This window comes from Cenococcum geophilum (genome assembly GCF_001692895.1).
Source record: "Cenococcum geophilum 1.58 unplaced genomic scaffold K441scaffold_12, whole genome shotgun sequence".
NCBI lineage: Eukaryota > Fungi > Ascomycota > Dothideomycetes > Gloniales > Gloniaceae > Cenococcum > Cenococcum geophilum.
The window spans coordinates 605,008-621,027 of NW_027137570.1; the positions used below are offsets into that span (position 1 = coordinate 605,008).

General features: G+C 35.6%; 2 protein-coding genes across 2 annotated transcripts; both read right to left on the bottom strand.

Moving 5' to 3' along the window:
* Positions 1 to 545: 545 nt before the first annotated feature.
* K441DRAFT_656640 (HET-domain-containing protein) lies at positions 546 to 2,830 on the bottom strand. The gene has a single exon (XM_067648036.1). The coding sequence runs from the start codon at positions 2,707 to 2,709 to the stop codon at positions 709 to 711; it is 2,001 nt and encodes a 666-aa protein (XP_067506165.1). The 5' UTR covers positions 2,710 to 2,830; the 3' UTR covers positions 546 to 708.
* A 1,790-nt stretch (positions 2,831 to 4,620) lies between these two features.
* K441DRAFT_37441 (uncharacterized protein) lies at positions 4,621 to 5,260 on the bottom strand. Its single transcript, XM_067641472.1, has 3 exons — positions 5,165 to 5,260; positions 5,083 to 5,109; positions 4,621 to 5,035 (listed from the first exon to the last, which is right to left on the bottom strand). Exons 2-3 carry the CDS (start codon positions 5,095 to 5,097, stop codon positions 4,769 to 4,771), a joined length of 282 nt encoding a protein of 93 aa, XP_067506166.1. The 5' UTR covers positions 5,098 to 5,109; positions 5,165 to 5,260; the 3' UTR covers positions 4,621 to 4,768.
* Between the last annotated feature and the right edge of the window lie 10,760 nt (positions 5,261 to 16,020).

Here is a 16,020-nt window from a genome sequence, read left to right on the forward strand (position 1 = left end):
TAATATAACTCCTTTAATATACTTAACGAAATTTAAATACTTAGAAAATAGAAGGAAATATAAATTCTAATAAATAGCGGAGCTACTAGTATAGACTTTATTAATATAAACTACGTAAAAACTTAACGCTTAAACTTAAAGAAACTTAATAAACTCTAAGGCTCTAATGGTAAACCCTTAATATATAGCAAACTAACGTATTACGCTCTTATAAAAATGCGGATAGGTAAATACCTTAAATATATTTCCCTATTTATAATACCCTTAAAGTAATATAAGGTAATACTTAGATATAGATAGCTAAAACAATATAACCCTTTAATTAGCTAGGTTAAAGAAATACTAAAGTTCTATATAACCTACTGCCGAAATTATTGCTTAAAATACTACTTACCTTATAAATATGCATACGACTATCTAAATTTAATATAATATGAATTGCACTTACTATAAACCTTAAACCTACATAATAAAGCTATAACTGCTAATTATAGTAAGGAATGCGAAGATATTTTATTAACACCTCTTAAAATTTATATAATATAGGCACCCTTTACTTTATTAGCAAGAAAATAAAACTATAAAATATCTGCTGTAACGTCTTACATTTCCTTGAAGTCGTAAGGGCGTCTAGTGTATCATTGAGCCAAACTGCAATAATGCCGGGGGTTTTATGAACTGGCTGAGGAGCAGGAATTTTGTTTACATCTAGACAAGAACTATTTCAGAGCATTTCTGGGAGACAAATGCATTACCCTTCATAGCGCCATGAACGTAAGCGTCCCCAACCAACTCCCACCTGCCCTCATCCTTCTTCCTCAGCACAAGCGGAACCATCGCGCCTTTGCACAACTCCAAAACGTCCCCTACTCTTGCTTCTGCTGGGGCCAATCCAACGTAGCCAGTTTCGCTCCTCAACATTCGCCGATTCGGCGTCGTGATACCCATTCGCGCCTGAAACGTCATATCAATCGGGCCTTTGCCTACAAGACCCCTTATTCCCATGACAACAACCATCAAAATGGCAGCACCGTGGTAGAGAACGGTCACGTATTGAAGATGGAGAAGGTAAATCCACCGAAACAGCCGTGAACTGTAATCGAAGTTCGTAAAGTGTGTCAGATCAACTTCCCTACCGTCATACGTGCCGCCGGCAACCAGAGTATGCCAGTATACACTCAGCATGTCCTCATCGGTACCGCGGTATTTCGACCCGGAACGAGCCTTACAGAGCCTTTCCCACTCGTAGAATGTGCGTTGGCGCTGCAAGCCGCGAAGATATTCGTCAACAAACCTGAAGGTGGAGCTCCCGCCTTCAATGCTCCACACCGGTCCTATTTCTACGATAGTGTCAAGTTCGTAACCTCGAACATGGAGTTCACGCTTCTCTTCATCAAAGATGATGTCATCGTCCCCGGCGGGACCGGCGGCTTCGAAGGGGAAGTAGTCACCGCTTTCGGCTCCTCGGCTTCGGAACGACATGTGGGAGTCGGCCACTCTCCAGTCTGGGACCCATGACGGGAGCGAATGATCCGCTGTCTCTTCGGGGGGGGGCCGCGTATAGCTCAGCAAGTCTAGATTAAGGCTCTTAGCGATGATCTTTTGGGCGATATTGGTGTACAATCGAGCTGTATCTCTCTTCAACTCATCCGCGTTATTCCGATCTCCACGATACGAAACCTCAATATCTAATCCATCTCCATCCCTACTGGTATCCCACGCAAGCCCATACAGTGCGAACACCTTATCCCTCGGATCCGTCGCATTGAAATCCCTATGCTGTTGTAGCAACTCCAACAAACTCTGCCTCCGGCCGTTCTGCACGCTGTACCACGCATTCCAAAGCTTGGTCGCCTTCAGCAAATTTGTAGGCTTGTACGCCGCGCCACAGCCGAGATCGGATGTGCAGTACCGTACCGCGTTCAGGAAGTCGGTTAGTAGGACTTGATGGTCGCCACAATGAATGACCGAATTTTGTGAGACGGCTGCTTCCTGGATGATCCAGACGCGACTGAACCATGGGCGGTCAAGGATGTGGTAGAGTGCTTTGTAGCGCGCGTCTGGAGGGATAGGGAGGTCGTAGTCGCGCGTCCAGACCTGGGTGCCTTTTAAGCGGACGGGGAGTTGGAAAATATTGCGGGTGTCTCCTTTCTGTGATTGGTCTTCTTGGGCTTGTAAGAGTTTGTGCATGAATTGGAGGCCGAGACTGGACTCATTCTCTTCGGGACCAAGCCAGATGATGGTCTGATGGGCGTAGCGGTAAATATCGCGCATGAGGCGGACTTGACGCGCTTTTTCGACGTCGTCGCCTTGGTTAATGCAGATAGCGTCGATCCAGAGGAACTTTCTCCCTTGATTCCCTTTGAACTTGTCAGATGTGAAGTGGCTTCGGATGTGCGTCAAGGCCAAGTTTAGATTTTGTGTTATTTTGAGTTCCTGGCCTGTCCTACTATTGCCAGAATGTGCTGCATTCGATCCCGCTAACACTTGGGTCACCGAGATGATTGATGGATTTGCAGAGCTTCCCCAAACGTAGGAAAGCGCGTAATATGTTGGTTTATCCCCGAGCCGGACATGTCGAATGCTACAGCGGATGCGATCATTGCCATCATCTGCAAGGACCTCTAGGAGTCGGATAGATTGACTGTTAAGATTGAGTGGCTCTTTTTCCCGCTCATGCCATTCTAAGGGATGGTATACAAACGCCATTATTAAGGTTAGTGAACTTGCTTTGCTCTCAAAGTGGTGAAAGGAGTTCGTCAATGCTCGGAGGGATGACCTGGGGTCGCAAGATGCAATGTCTCTCCCCAGCAAGATTACCCCGCACCCCCATCGGCCAATCCATTTTATGCATCGGAAAGCCTCATACTTCAGCTGGTGTCAATTGCTACACCCCAGGACTCAGGAAACACGGCCTTGAACGATGGCTGCGAATTGTTTCGCAATAGAAGCTCCTTTAGCATCTTGATGCTTTTGTTCTTATAATAACTTAATCATTAAAAGGCTCTGTAGATTAGCCATGTTAGATAGTGCTATGTCAAAGGAAGGCTGAGAAAAATTGTTGTATGACAAGAAGTGGGGATTCCTAGTATCCTCGTAAGGCTTAGGGCGATAAATAGAAGCTTTGGCCGAAAGCTATTTATGTAAAATTTTAAATATAGCTTATTAAATAGCAAATGAAGCCTTCAATAAAATAAAATAATAAAAATTATACTTTATATAATACTTTTATGTTTTTATTTTATATTATACTATAAATAATAGTTTTTTTATATTTTTATTTCACAAAGAGCTTTATTTACTATTCGATAAGCCATATTTAAATTTTATATAAATAGCTCTTATAGTTGTTGAGATATAAGTATTTGAAAAAGACGTATTTGGGTGCCGTGCATGCGGTGGCTGCGTCCACGCGGTGGCCAAAGCTTCTAAATAACGGTACTCATTCCACCTTTCAGCCTTTTCTACCCTTTCCCTTCCTTCCATCTTCCGCACGACCAGATTGGTTAAGCCTTAGCTTTGCAACCCCGTCTAGTGACAGCGTTAACCCAGTCTTAGACGCTTTCCACCGCCATACTATGGATACTGCACTACCCTCAGAATCGCCACTATGCACATTGTGCTCCAACATCGATTTTGCCCAATATTTCTGCCGGGAGGTTGGCGTACATCGTGGTAACGATTTATGGCCATGTGCTGGTCCAAACGCTGTTCGAATGGGATTTTTAGAAGAATTAATGGAACGCAGTAGCCGCTGTGCCTTTTGTCGACTTGTAGTCAATGCTATCTGTAAGAGAAGGGCGCTTCATTTGTGGAAATCTCCCCAGAAACTACTAGAGAGTGAGGGGCTCAACAAAACACAAACCGAATATTTCATCTACAGCTATTTTTTTGCCAGTGATAGTGGAGTTGATCCTAGGGAAGGGCCATCCACATCTGAATCTCTTATTAACGACACATATCGAATCGGAATTGCAACTAGAACAGTAAGCGACAGTACTATACGCTCTGATAGTTTTCGTGATCATGTTGGTACTATTCAGCTTTCCGGCGACAGTGCTCCAAAAATCGGAAAAAATAAAGTTATCCATGGCAGGAAAATGGGCCAGCGCCAGGTTGACTTCCGTCTTGTGAAAAGGTGGCTTTATATTTGCGAGAACACCCACGGTTCTCTTTGCGGAACTACTGAATCTTACGAACAGGACGGTATTGGTGGTATGACAGCCCCTAAAGATCTCTTTGTCATTGACGTCAGGCGGATGTGCATATGCAAATCACCGCCTCGAGCGAGATATCTTGCTCTCAGTTATTGCTGGCCAACCAAATATGATCCATTCACAACAACCCAGTCTAATGTATCAGAAATGCTTACTCCAAGATCATTAGATAAATATGGTGATTTCTTGCCTGCAGCTATTAATGACGCCATTCAGGTGGCGCAGTTGCTGGCAGTGCTGTAATTGGTCTGGTTGGTTACAAATTTGAGCTCTGTAACCAACCAATAGCCTACTTAGAGCTCCGAACCGGTTCGGGAACCGGTCTAACCGGTTCAACCAGATGATATTTAATATACTGTAAGGCTTGGCATGGTGTTGGGTTACAATTAATCGTCGACAACGATATATTTAACAATATCTTCCTCGTTACCCTTATCTTCCTCCTGGCTCTTATCGTCCTCCTGGCTCTTATCGTCCTCATCGCCCTTATCGCCCTTATCGCCCTTATAGCGCTTTTTTCGTTAACTACTAGAGCCCTAGCCGGCGCGCTTTTAAGAGGCGGTGGGAGCCTTGCNCGTAGAACGACTACTACTTNCAAGGCTGCCTCTTCCTCTATGCAACGATCGACTGGTTGAAATAATAAAGCCCTCCATCGAATTGGCGGTGGGTAGAAATAAGGGTAATAAGGATAAGGCAGTAAGGCGACGTAAGGAGGCGACGCGTAGAAACGCGACGCGTAGAAATAGGACGCGTAGAAATGGGCGACGCACAACACCAAGCTCGACCCTTAAATAGTATCCGGAAATAAGGTGGTAGATCTTAACGATTTAGTGGCTTCGGCTCCCTATGTGGCGTGTGCTCTTACCCAAATCATCACCATCAAAAGCCTATCCTAACTCTACTGGTTTAGCTGGTTACCCGGTTAATTAGAGAGCTTCAAAACCAACCAGCTGGAAGCCAATCAAAGCTCCGAACCGGTTGCGATTTTGGAGCTTTTCCAACCAACCAACCAATAGGCGAACCAGACCAGTTACAGCACTGGTTGCTGGGAGAATCGTACCTATGGGTGGACAGTGATGTAATTGGTCTGGTTGGTTACAAATTTTGCCCCCATAACCAACCAATAGCCCATTTGAAGGCCCCAACCGGTTGCCCAACCGGTTAAACCAGATAAACCAAATGAGATTAGAAATATCGTAAGTCTTGGACTCTTGGCATAGTGTTAAGTTGAAACAACCGTTAATAACTATCACATATCTATCACATATCGGGGGGGCTGATTTGGCGCAGTTACGACCCGGGTTAATACGAGGTTAGGGCCACCCCTGCTGATAACGCGCCCGAACCCCGCACGAGGTCGCGCAGCGACCGCGTGAGTACCCTCGCACGCGATTTTGGGCAAAAAGGTACATAATTTAAGTTTAATCGGTACTTCTGGGCGGTCGCGTAATGTTACTCTAAATTTAAAACACCTAAACGCATTCTATTCCTATATTAAGGCGTCTTAATTGCTATAGTGTAGTCCTATATTAAGACGTCTTAGTTACTATAGTATAGTTATATATTAAGGCGTCTTAGTTAATATAGTGCAGTTCTATATTAAGACGTTTTGGTTACTATAGTATAGTTCTATATTAAGGCATCTTAGCTACTACAGTGCAGTCCTATATGAAAACGTCTTAGTTACTAATATAGTCCTATATTAAGACGTCTTAGTTATTACAGTATAGTTATATATAGAGGCATTTTAATTACCATAGTGCAGTTATATATTAAGGCGTCTTAGTTACTATAGTAAAATAACTATTTAGGTATTCTTATGAAGCTAATCTAAAGAACGCCGACCTTATAGCTATTCTAGTTAGTTAATAACCTATCTCTTATTTCTTGCTATACCGTCTTCTACGCGCTATTTTATATCCTTAATTATTCTATAGTAACGGCTATAGAATATAGCCTTACTATTAACCCGCTAGTATATCCCTTAGTAGTTATTAAGAGCTTTAATTAACGGCCTACCTACTAGCCCTAAAGTCCACTTAGCCCAGAGCTGGAATACTAAATTACCGCCCTAAAGCATCTTATATTTTCTTAATAGCGCCTATAAGTTAAGGATAAATAGAAAAAGTTAAGCGTTAGCTTACGGTAGCTATAGTAGGGGTATAGTAAAAGCTTACGGCAGCTGCTGCGGGGGTATAGTAGATGTTATAGTTAACATTATAATAAACGGCTAAGTAGGCTCTATAGTAGTAGATAGTTAAGGACCCTTTAGTATCTCTTTAGGGGTTAAATATACGGGAGAGGGTTTATCTAAAGATAGAATCTAGCTATTAACGAGTTTAGAAATAGACGTAAGTATAGGTATAAGTATAAGTATAAATATAAGTATAGGTATAAGGGTGTCTAAAGACGGATATATAGACTCTATAGGCCCTATTTAGATACCTATTTTCCCTTACTAAATCTATATAGGTATAAATAATACTAATAACCTTTTTATCTCGCTAACCCCCTTTATCTCTAAGATCGCGGCCTTATATCTTAGTCTAACTATAGCCTTATAAGCGGGCTAGTATTTTTATATTATTATCTTATCTAGCGTATCTACGCTAGCTAGTAAGCCTTTTACCTATATAGCGAACCTTTAGAACTTATAGCTAAAAAGGGAGTTCTTTTATAGGGGGTAGAGTGGGAACTACTTATATAGAATTCTAAATCCTATAATAGGATTACCCTAAGCGCGTAGAGAGGGCGTAGAAATCCTAAGCCTATAAGGTTAAGCTATATAACCTTATTATCGGCCTTTTTTAGGTAGTAGATCTTTATATATTTTAGCTAGATATTAGTTTTAGGCTATATCTTTAAATAAAGGGCCTCCTCCAGTACCTTCTACGCGTAAAGAAAAAAGTAGCCCTTTTCTTCCTTTAGGAAGCTAGTAATTAACTATATAAATACGCAAGATAGATAGCTAAGATAGGCTCTTATTATTATATCTATATTCTAGCGTCTAGCCTATTTAATTATAACGGGACTAGCCTAGTTATAGTAGGAATGTCTTAGTAAAACACTTAATAGATAAATTCCGACGCTTTAACCAAATTCTACTAAATTCTACTAGCTTAATTAACTTCTACTAAATTCTACTAGATTAATTAAATTTTATTAAAGTCTGTTAAAGACCGCGTGTATATATACGCACGCATTAACCACTAAGCCCCTAACTATTTAACTATATAATTTTCTTATTATTCCTTTCTCTTCTTTACGCAACGCCTTATTCTTAGCGAGAGCTATATACCTTAGATTTAGATAGAATTTATATTATTCCTTTAAATCTTCCCTAAAGTCTCTTCGCGCCCTTATATTACGTTATATTAAAACAACCACCACTAAAATAGTAAACGAACTTAAACCTACCGCGTTAACTATAAGTATTATAGCCCTAGTTAGGGAACAGTTAACTATAATACAACAGTCCTTTATAAATACCTTAGCCTAATAGCGAGCGATATTAAAAGCTTAGTACTAGTAATTAATAGGAGCAATCCGCGAAGAACTCTATAACCTTAAAGTACTTACATTAAAAACCCTAATAGTAATACCTATAAACAAAATTAAAATAACTATATATAAACCTAGTCCGTTAAATATAAACCCTAAAATAGTAATAATAGCTTAACCTATACCTATAATAACCTAATACCTACTATAAAATCTAAAAAGCTCCCTAACCCTTTAATGTTTAATAAAAATAAAAATAACCTATATCCCTTTATAACTAAGCTCTATCTTAAACTTTTAATAAACTATAACTAATACCCTACTAAAGCTAGCAAGATTAGCCATAGAATATCTTATTTAAGTAAAGACGCTGTATAAACTATAGATCTATTCTTCCGTAATAGCACTTTTATTAATTTTAAAATCTTTATCTCTTTATTAGAATAAATATATAATAACGCCAGCCGTAAATATATAGCTATTACTAAACTTAAAAACCTATAACAATAGAACTAAGACTTTATTAGCTTCTTTTTGGAATTTTTAGGCCTTATTAGTAAACTAGATTAGAATAAAGCCGCTAGAGTTACTACTCTCTATTAAACTATTTTAGATAAATTAGAGTATAGTTAGTAGGTAGAGAACTGCTAAAAAATTTACCCAAATTTGCTATAATATATTAACAAATTAATAAAGACCTCCAATGTAATAAGTAGACTTATTCTCTAAAGCTAACTATATCTTACGTTTAAAACTCTATAAAACTAATATATACCCTAAAGCGCAATCTATTTCTAAGACCTAAAAGCCTTATATATAACCCTATAGACCTTAACGCCACTTAATCTTATATACCCTTAGGAATTAATAAATAAAAAATATAAGCTATAAATAGAGAATATTTTAAATATGGAAAAAAGGGATATATTTAAAGGGATTGCTAAACTTACCCTTTTAAAAAGGTCCACCGTAGCTCCTTTTAGTCCTTAAGTTATACTTATTTTACAAATTATACTTATTTTATAAATTATACTTAGTCGCTATAAAGTATCTTACCTTCGGTTAATTTAAAAAATAAATTATCCTAGGGCCAAGTTGCGCCTTAGGATAAAAAGTAGAAGAGTATAAGTATTTAGGCTCTTCTAGCGCTAATATATAACATAACTCCCTTAATATACTTAGTAAAATTTAAATACTTAGAAAATAGAAAGAAGTATAAATCCTTATAGATAGTGGAGCTACTAGTATAGGCTTTATTAATACAAACTACGTAAAAACTTAACGCTTAAATTTAAGGAAACTTAATAAGCCCTAAGGCCTATAAGGCTTTAATAGTAAGCCTTTAATATATAGCAAACTAACGTACTATACTTTTATAAAGATATAAATAGGTAAATACCTTAAATACGTTTCCTTATTTATAATACCCTTAAAGCATTATAAGGTAATACTTAAATATAAATAGCTAAAATAACATAACCCTTTAATTAGCTGGGTTAAAGAAATACTAAAATTCTATATAACCTACTGCCAAAGTTATTACTTAAAATATTACTTACCCTATAAACATGCATATAACTATTTAAATTTAATATAATATAAATTGCCCTTACTATAAACCTTAAACTAATATTATAAAGTTATAACTACTAATTATAGTAAAGAATGCGAAGATAATATATTAAACCCCTTTAAAATTTATATAGTATAAGCCGCACCCTTTTATTTATTAGTAAGAAAAAAAGACTATAAGATCTTTATTATAACACTAGAAGATATTAAAAAGCGTTAAAACTAAAGTAATATATTAACCCCTAACCTCTTATACCTAAAAAATATTATAATCTAATTAATATATTTAAGAAATAATTTATAAACTAACTACCCCCGCATTAAGACCAGTATAATTTTAAGATAAAACTTAAACCTAGTATAATGCTAAAGTTTAGCCTATTATATAGTATATTATAAAAAGAGCTGCTTATAATATAATAATACCTTAAAGAATACCTAAAGAAAGGATTTATTTACCCTAGTTAATTACTATTTGCCTTACCTATACTATTTATTAAGAAACTTAGAGGAGGCTTAAGATTCTATATTAATTATTAAACCCTAAATATAATTATAATTTAAAACTAATATCTAATTTCTCTACTTTAAGAAACGCTTAACTACTTAGTAAAAGTATAATACTTTATAAAGCTTAACGTAGTTACTGCCTTTAATTAAATCCGTGTTTGTAAAGGAGATAAGAAGTATATAGCTTTTTGTATATAATAGGGACTTTTTAAATACCTAGTAATGCCATTTAGTATAAAAAACAGTCCTAGTATATTTTAGTAATACGTTAATAATACACTTCGCGAATTCCTTAATATATTTATTACTACGTATATTAATAATATTTTTATTTATTTATCTTTACTTTTTAAGCATTAAAAGCATATTTAAATAGTCCTTAAACGCCTATAAGACGCGGGCTTATAATACAATATTAAGAAATATAAGTTCTATACGTCTAAAGTTACGTACTTAGGCCTAATTATATCCTATAACAGAATTAAAATAGACCCTAAAAAAATTGCTATAATTATAAACTAGGAAAGTCCTAGTAGTATATAAAATATCTAAGGATTTTTAAAATTTGTAAATTTCTACTATTAATTTATTAATTACTTCTTAAAAATTATTTAGCTATTAGTAAACTTAATAAGGAAGAATATAAGATTTAAATAGACTACTAAATATAAATAAGCTTTTAATTATAATAAAGCCTTATAGCAGGAACTACGATAAACTTATTAATAGGCTAGGTATATAGGTAAATAAGAAGTTAATAACGTAATAATAACTAGTAGATTAGTTGCCTAATAGATTAACTCTAATTATATTCTAAGATTTACTATAAGGAAAGAACCATCTAAGTAGGGACTATAGTCCTTTAAATACACAACCGTACTTTTAAGAAATCCTTCTTATATATGATGTATGCGTAGTATATAAGGTATATAAGTTCCTCCTATTCCTCTTATTTAATATATAGCATATTATATAACCTTAACTACTATTCCTTATTATATAGCTTAACTAGTTCTATTTTAAACTATACCTATATTAACTAACTAGCTTCTTTTAACTCCTCTCCTAGTAGTTATAATATTATACTTAAAGCGTCTATAACATTAATAACCTAAAATATTATTTTATAACTACTCTAATTCTTACCTGCTTTAATCCGGACCTTAAATATATCGTTAAAATAGACTTATCTAATTATGTACTAGGAGGAGTATTATCGCAATATAATAAGAACGGCAAGCTGCGCCTAGTAGCCTTTCTCTTCTAGAAACTTACCCCTACTAAATTAAACTATAAGAAATATAATAAGGAACTACTTATAATTATTAGATGCTTTAAATAATAGTGTTTAAAACTTAAAGGATTATTATTTTTAATACGCATATTAATAGACTATAAAAACCTATAGTACTTTATAACTATAAAGCAATTAATATAGCACCAAATTTATTAGGCCGAATACCTTTTATAATTTAACTTTAAGATTATATACTAACCTAGCAAACTTAATTAAAAGCCTAACTTATTAATATAATAATTATAGGACTTATAAACGCCTCTAATAAACGGATTATAAATTAATTACGAATTCTACTGCCCCCTAAACGCTTTAAGAAACTACGCCCTATATTTTTAAACGCAGAGCTTAATAGGAATAAATTGGAAATTAATAAGTAGGATATAGAAATTAATAAATTAATAAAGCATAAATATAAGAATAACCCCTAAATAGTAAATTTAATAAAAGCAATTTAAATAGAGAAACGGTAATATAAAAATATTATACTCGCTAAATATAAAATCCGTAATAATCGGTTATACTATTAATAGAAGATAGTAATCCTAAATTCCAAACCCTTATAATTTAAGATACTCGAATTTATATATAATTCCCTTATAGTAGGGCATCCTAGCTATATAAAGACCTATAAGATTATCTAATAAGTATATTACTGGCCTATAATATATAACTATATACAAAAATACGTTTAAGTATATAGAATGTATATATATAAGAAGACCTCTTATATAAAGAAGTAAGGAGTACTTTAATTATTGCCAATTCTAATGCTGTCGGGAATGAGGCAAGCGGTCATCACGTGACGCCGCGGCACTAGCGTGGCGAGGAGTCTTAAGCTCCTCGCCCTTCCTTATTCCAAGAAAGAAGCTTTATTAACCAACATCACTGTAACCTACTCGAGTAGTCGTTATTGGTGAGTCACCCTATATAACCAACACTAATTAGTGGTTAAATACACAGTCAACCACAGAGCAGCTAGGTTTTCGAACAGAAGAGACAGTCTCATATAGGGGTGCCATATACGCTTATATGGAATGGATTCCGGCGATACTGTGCTACCTTAGACTTGCGGAAAACTAGTAACAGAAGTGTTACTAAGTACTAGGAGATACCAAGTTGCGTCTATTACGCAGAACAACCACGTTTACGAAGATTTGGTCGAGTACTTTAGGTCAGAAGTGTCACTAAACCTACAGTCCCAAGTTAACGTCCAAAACGCGTTAAACGACGTCCAAAACACGTTGAACAACATCTCAAATTGCCTACCTCTTAACAGCAAACCTACGAGATCCTATAAAACCGAAAATCCTACCTACCTTTGACGTACGACACCCCGTCAATTCTATACCTACCATGGCGTTAACCTATCCAAAGAAGTACGAGAAGGATATTAACCCGGAAACATGGAATACCAATATAATCGACTTTATAAATGCTAAGCAACAGGACCTAAATGGATTCTTATTACACCATATAGCGTACTATAAAGACAGCGAATATAACGGTACTATGCTATAGTACTATATAAGGGAGGACTTTATTAGATAAATAAAGAAAATATAGGCTTATACAAAGAAGGATATCGTACAAAACTTCCGTAACTTCTTACGGGAGTACGCAGTGTTTATACCTATAGATGGGGGTGCTATTAGAGACAATATTCAGGAGCAAGTCCTTAACGCAAAAAAAGAGCACAAATGGACTCTACAAGAGATTAAGATTAAGCACCAAATACGCGCTATAAAGAATAACTCTTAAGGGAATCCTAATAACGGACAGCCATAAGCAACACTACAGCAGCAACCTCCGCAGCAACTACCACAAACAACCTCAGGCTATCAAATGCCTCAAGCTGCTGTATCTCAACCCGTGCCTCAAGCTGCCGTATCTCAACCCGTACCTCAAGCTCCGCCCCACCCGAGATTCTCAACCCCATTCAACTCAAGCGCCAAGACGTTTCCTCTAACCCCTACCGCGCCTGGACAACCAGCACAACAAGCCAGATCTATAAACGATATCCCAACCCACCAGCAACCTCCGCAAGAACCTCCGCAGCAATCTCTACAGCAATATCCGCAGTAATATCCGCAGCAATATCCGCAGCAATATCCGCAGCAACCTCCGCAGTAACCTCCGTAAAAGCTTCCGCAAAAGCCTCTATAACAACCCAGATCTACAAACAGTATCTTTAATCAGCAGCAATAGTTACCTATTCCTCCACAAAGATTCTAAGACTCCTGCGGTTCCCAAAGTAGCTATAGAGGTGGCTACCAGCGTAATTTAGACAGGGAGTTCTTATAGAGGGTACCGTAAAAAGAGAGTAATATAAGGGGGAAGCGGTTGGAACGGCACAGTTACGCTAGCAACGCTATAAGCATAAAGAAAGAACTGCTAGTATCTACGGCAGTTACGAACCCGATAACTATTGTAACTAATATACCTGCGAACTAACCCTATGACGAGACTTCGTGCCGATCTACCTACGGAACCGACCCTGCGCTGATACCGTACTGCTACCCAAACAACCTATCGCTGGCGCCGTACTGCTATTACAATAGACCCCGCTGCCCTGCCTACAGTTAACCAACCCTTGCTACTTTATCAGTAGCTAACCAACTAATAGACAAGCTCTACGATTCTCTACTATTTCTATCCATTACGTAACGAGCTAAGGCTATCTGTAAGGCAATTTAAGGTCATAATAGTTTAAGATTTACCACTTGGTTAACCACCATTTCTTTAGGCAAATTTTAGGGCAGCGAGACTTATATTACAATGGCAATAGTAAGTAAGGAGGATTTATATTTGCTACGCTAGTTAAGCAGTATTTATATATAGATAGCAACCATAAAAGAAGAGTTGCCAGTGTCGGGAATGAGGCAAGCGGTTGTCACGTGACGCCGCGGCACTAGCGTGGCGAGGAGTCTTAAGCTCCTCGCCCTTCCTCATTCTAAGAAAGAAGCTTTATTAACCAACATCACTGTAACCTACTCGAGTAGTTGTTATTGGTGAGTCACCCTGTGTGACCAACAAATGCAAAGATAGTAAGATATTTTAATTAACTTTGTAATCGACCTGCCTAATAGTAATAGGTTTATAAATATTATAGTAGTTATTAACTATCTTACAAAAATGCAATATATAATTCCTATAGACTTAATTAATGCAATATTAGTAGCCGAATGCTTTATTAAGTATATCTTTAAGCTATATAGACTTCCTAATTTAATAATATCTAACTATAGAAGCTAGTTTGTTTTAGACTTTTAGCAAGCCCTATATAAATAATTAAGTATATAAACATAACTCTTAACTATATTTTATCTAAAGACAGATAGTTAAATTAAAATTGCGAACGCGATTATAGAACAATACCTATAAATATACTACTCCTACCTATAAAATAACTAGGAAAAGTAGCTATCTTTAGCTAAGTTTACTGCAAATAATATAAGAAATAAATTAATAGGCGTAACGCCGTTCTACGCAACCTATAGATAAAACCCTTAACTTAAATTTAAACTATAACCTAAAATTAATATAATAGGACCTATAATTAAGAGGATTTAACTAATTAATATATATAACTTTGCTAATTAAATAAAGCAGTTAACGGAACTATTTAAAGTAAATTAGCGTACGCTTAAATAGTATAGGAATAGTATATAAATAAAGAACGAGCTTCGGCGTAGGACTTTAGGGAAAGTAATATAGTTTACCTAAATATATAAAACCTAAAGACTTAATAACCCTTAAAGAAACTAGACTAGAAGTTTATGGGCCTATACTAAATTAAGAAGAAACTAAGCCTATACGCTTATAAGCTTAAACTACTAACTAAAATAAAAATATATCTAACGTTTTATATAAACTTACTATAACCTTTAAAAGGTAAACCTTTAACTTACAAAGTGCCGCCGCTATCTCCTATAATTATTAATAACAGTAATAGTTCTTACTTTATTAACTTAATTAATAATATATAATAAAAAACATAATTTAAATAATTTAAACTTTTTATTAAATAAAAAGGATATAAAATATAAACCTAGGAAACCTATAACTAGATTAAGGCTAATACGCCTTCCTTAATAAAAGAATTTTATAAGAATTATCCTTTATAGCCTACTCTAGCTAGATAGATATATTATAAAGGTAAATAACTACTACCTAATATAAATATATAAAACACGATAGCAGAAAGCTTAAAATTAAAAAGAACTTAAAATACGTTATAACGTTTATAATATAATTACGTAATATATAAAATATTAAGGAACTTTAACCGCCAGTTAAAGTTGTTTAATTAGTTAGATCTGCCTTACTAAGACCTACTATAAAGATATTAGTTCTGCTTACCGCCTTAACTAAGCTAATAGNNATTTTNTANCNTNGGGATAGAAAATCCNAATTNGCCNATTTAATAATANAATTAGTAAAACNCTATACTGCTACCTAACGCGAAAATATAATACGTAATAAGTTATAAGTTTTAACTAAAATTAAATTATTTAGACCTTTAGCTAAAAGGGGGGGTACTATAATAGGACTAGCCTAATTATAGTAGGAATGTCTTAGTAAAATACTTAATAGATAAATTCTAACGCTTTAACCAAATTCTACCAAATTCTACTAGATTAATTAAATTCTACTAAAGTCCGTTAAAGACTGCGTGTATATATACGCACGCATTAACTACTAAGCCCCTAACTATTTAACTATATAATTCTCTTGTTATTCCTTTCTCTTCTTTACGCAACGTCTTATTCTTAGCAAGAGCTATATACTTTAGATTTAGATAGAATTTATATTATTCCTTTAAATCTTCTCTAAAGTCTCTTCGCGCCCTTATATCTATTTAATTTAGGTCTCCTTAACCCTGCTAAGCTTAATATACTAGACGCTTTACTTATAGACATT

Coding starts and splice junctions, on each gene's coding strand:
- K441DRAFT_656640 (XM_067648036.1), bottom strand. CDS start 2,709: ATGGCGTTTGTATACCATCCCTTAGAATGGCATGAGCGGGAAAAAGAG.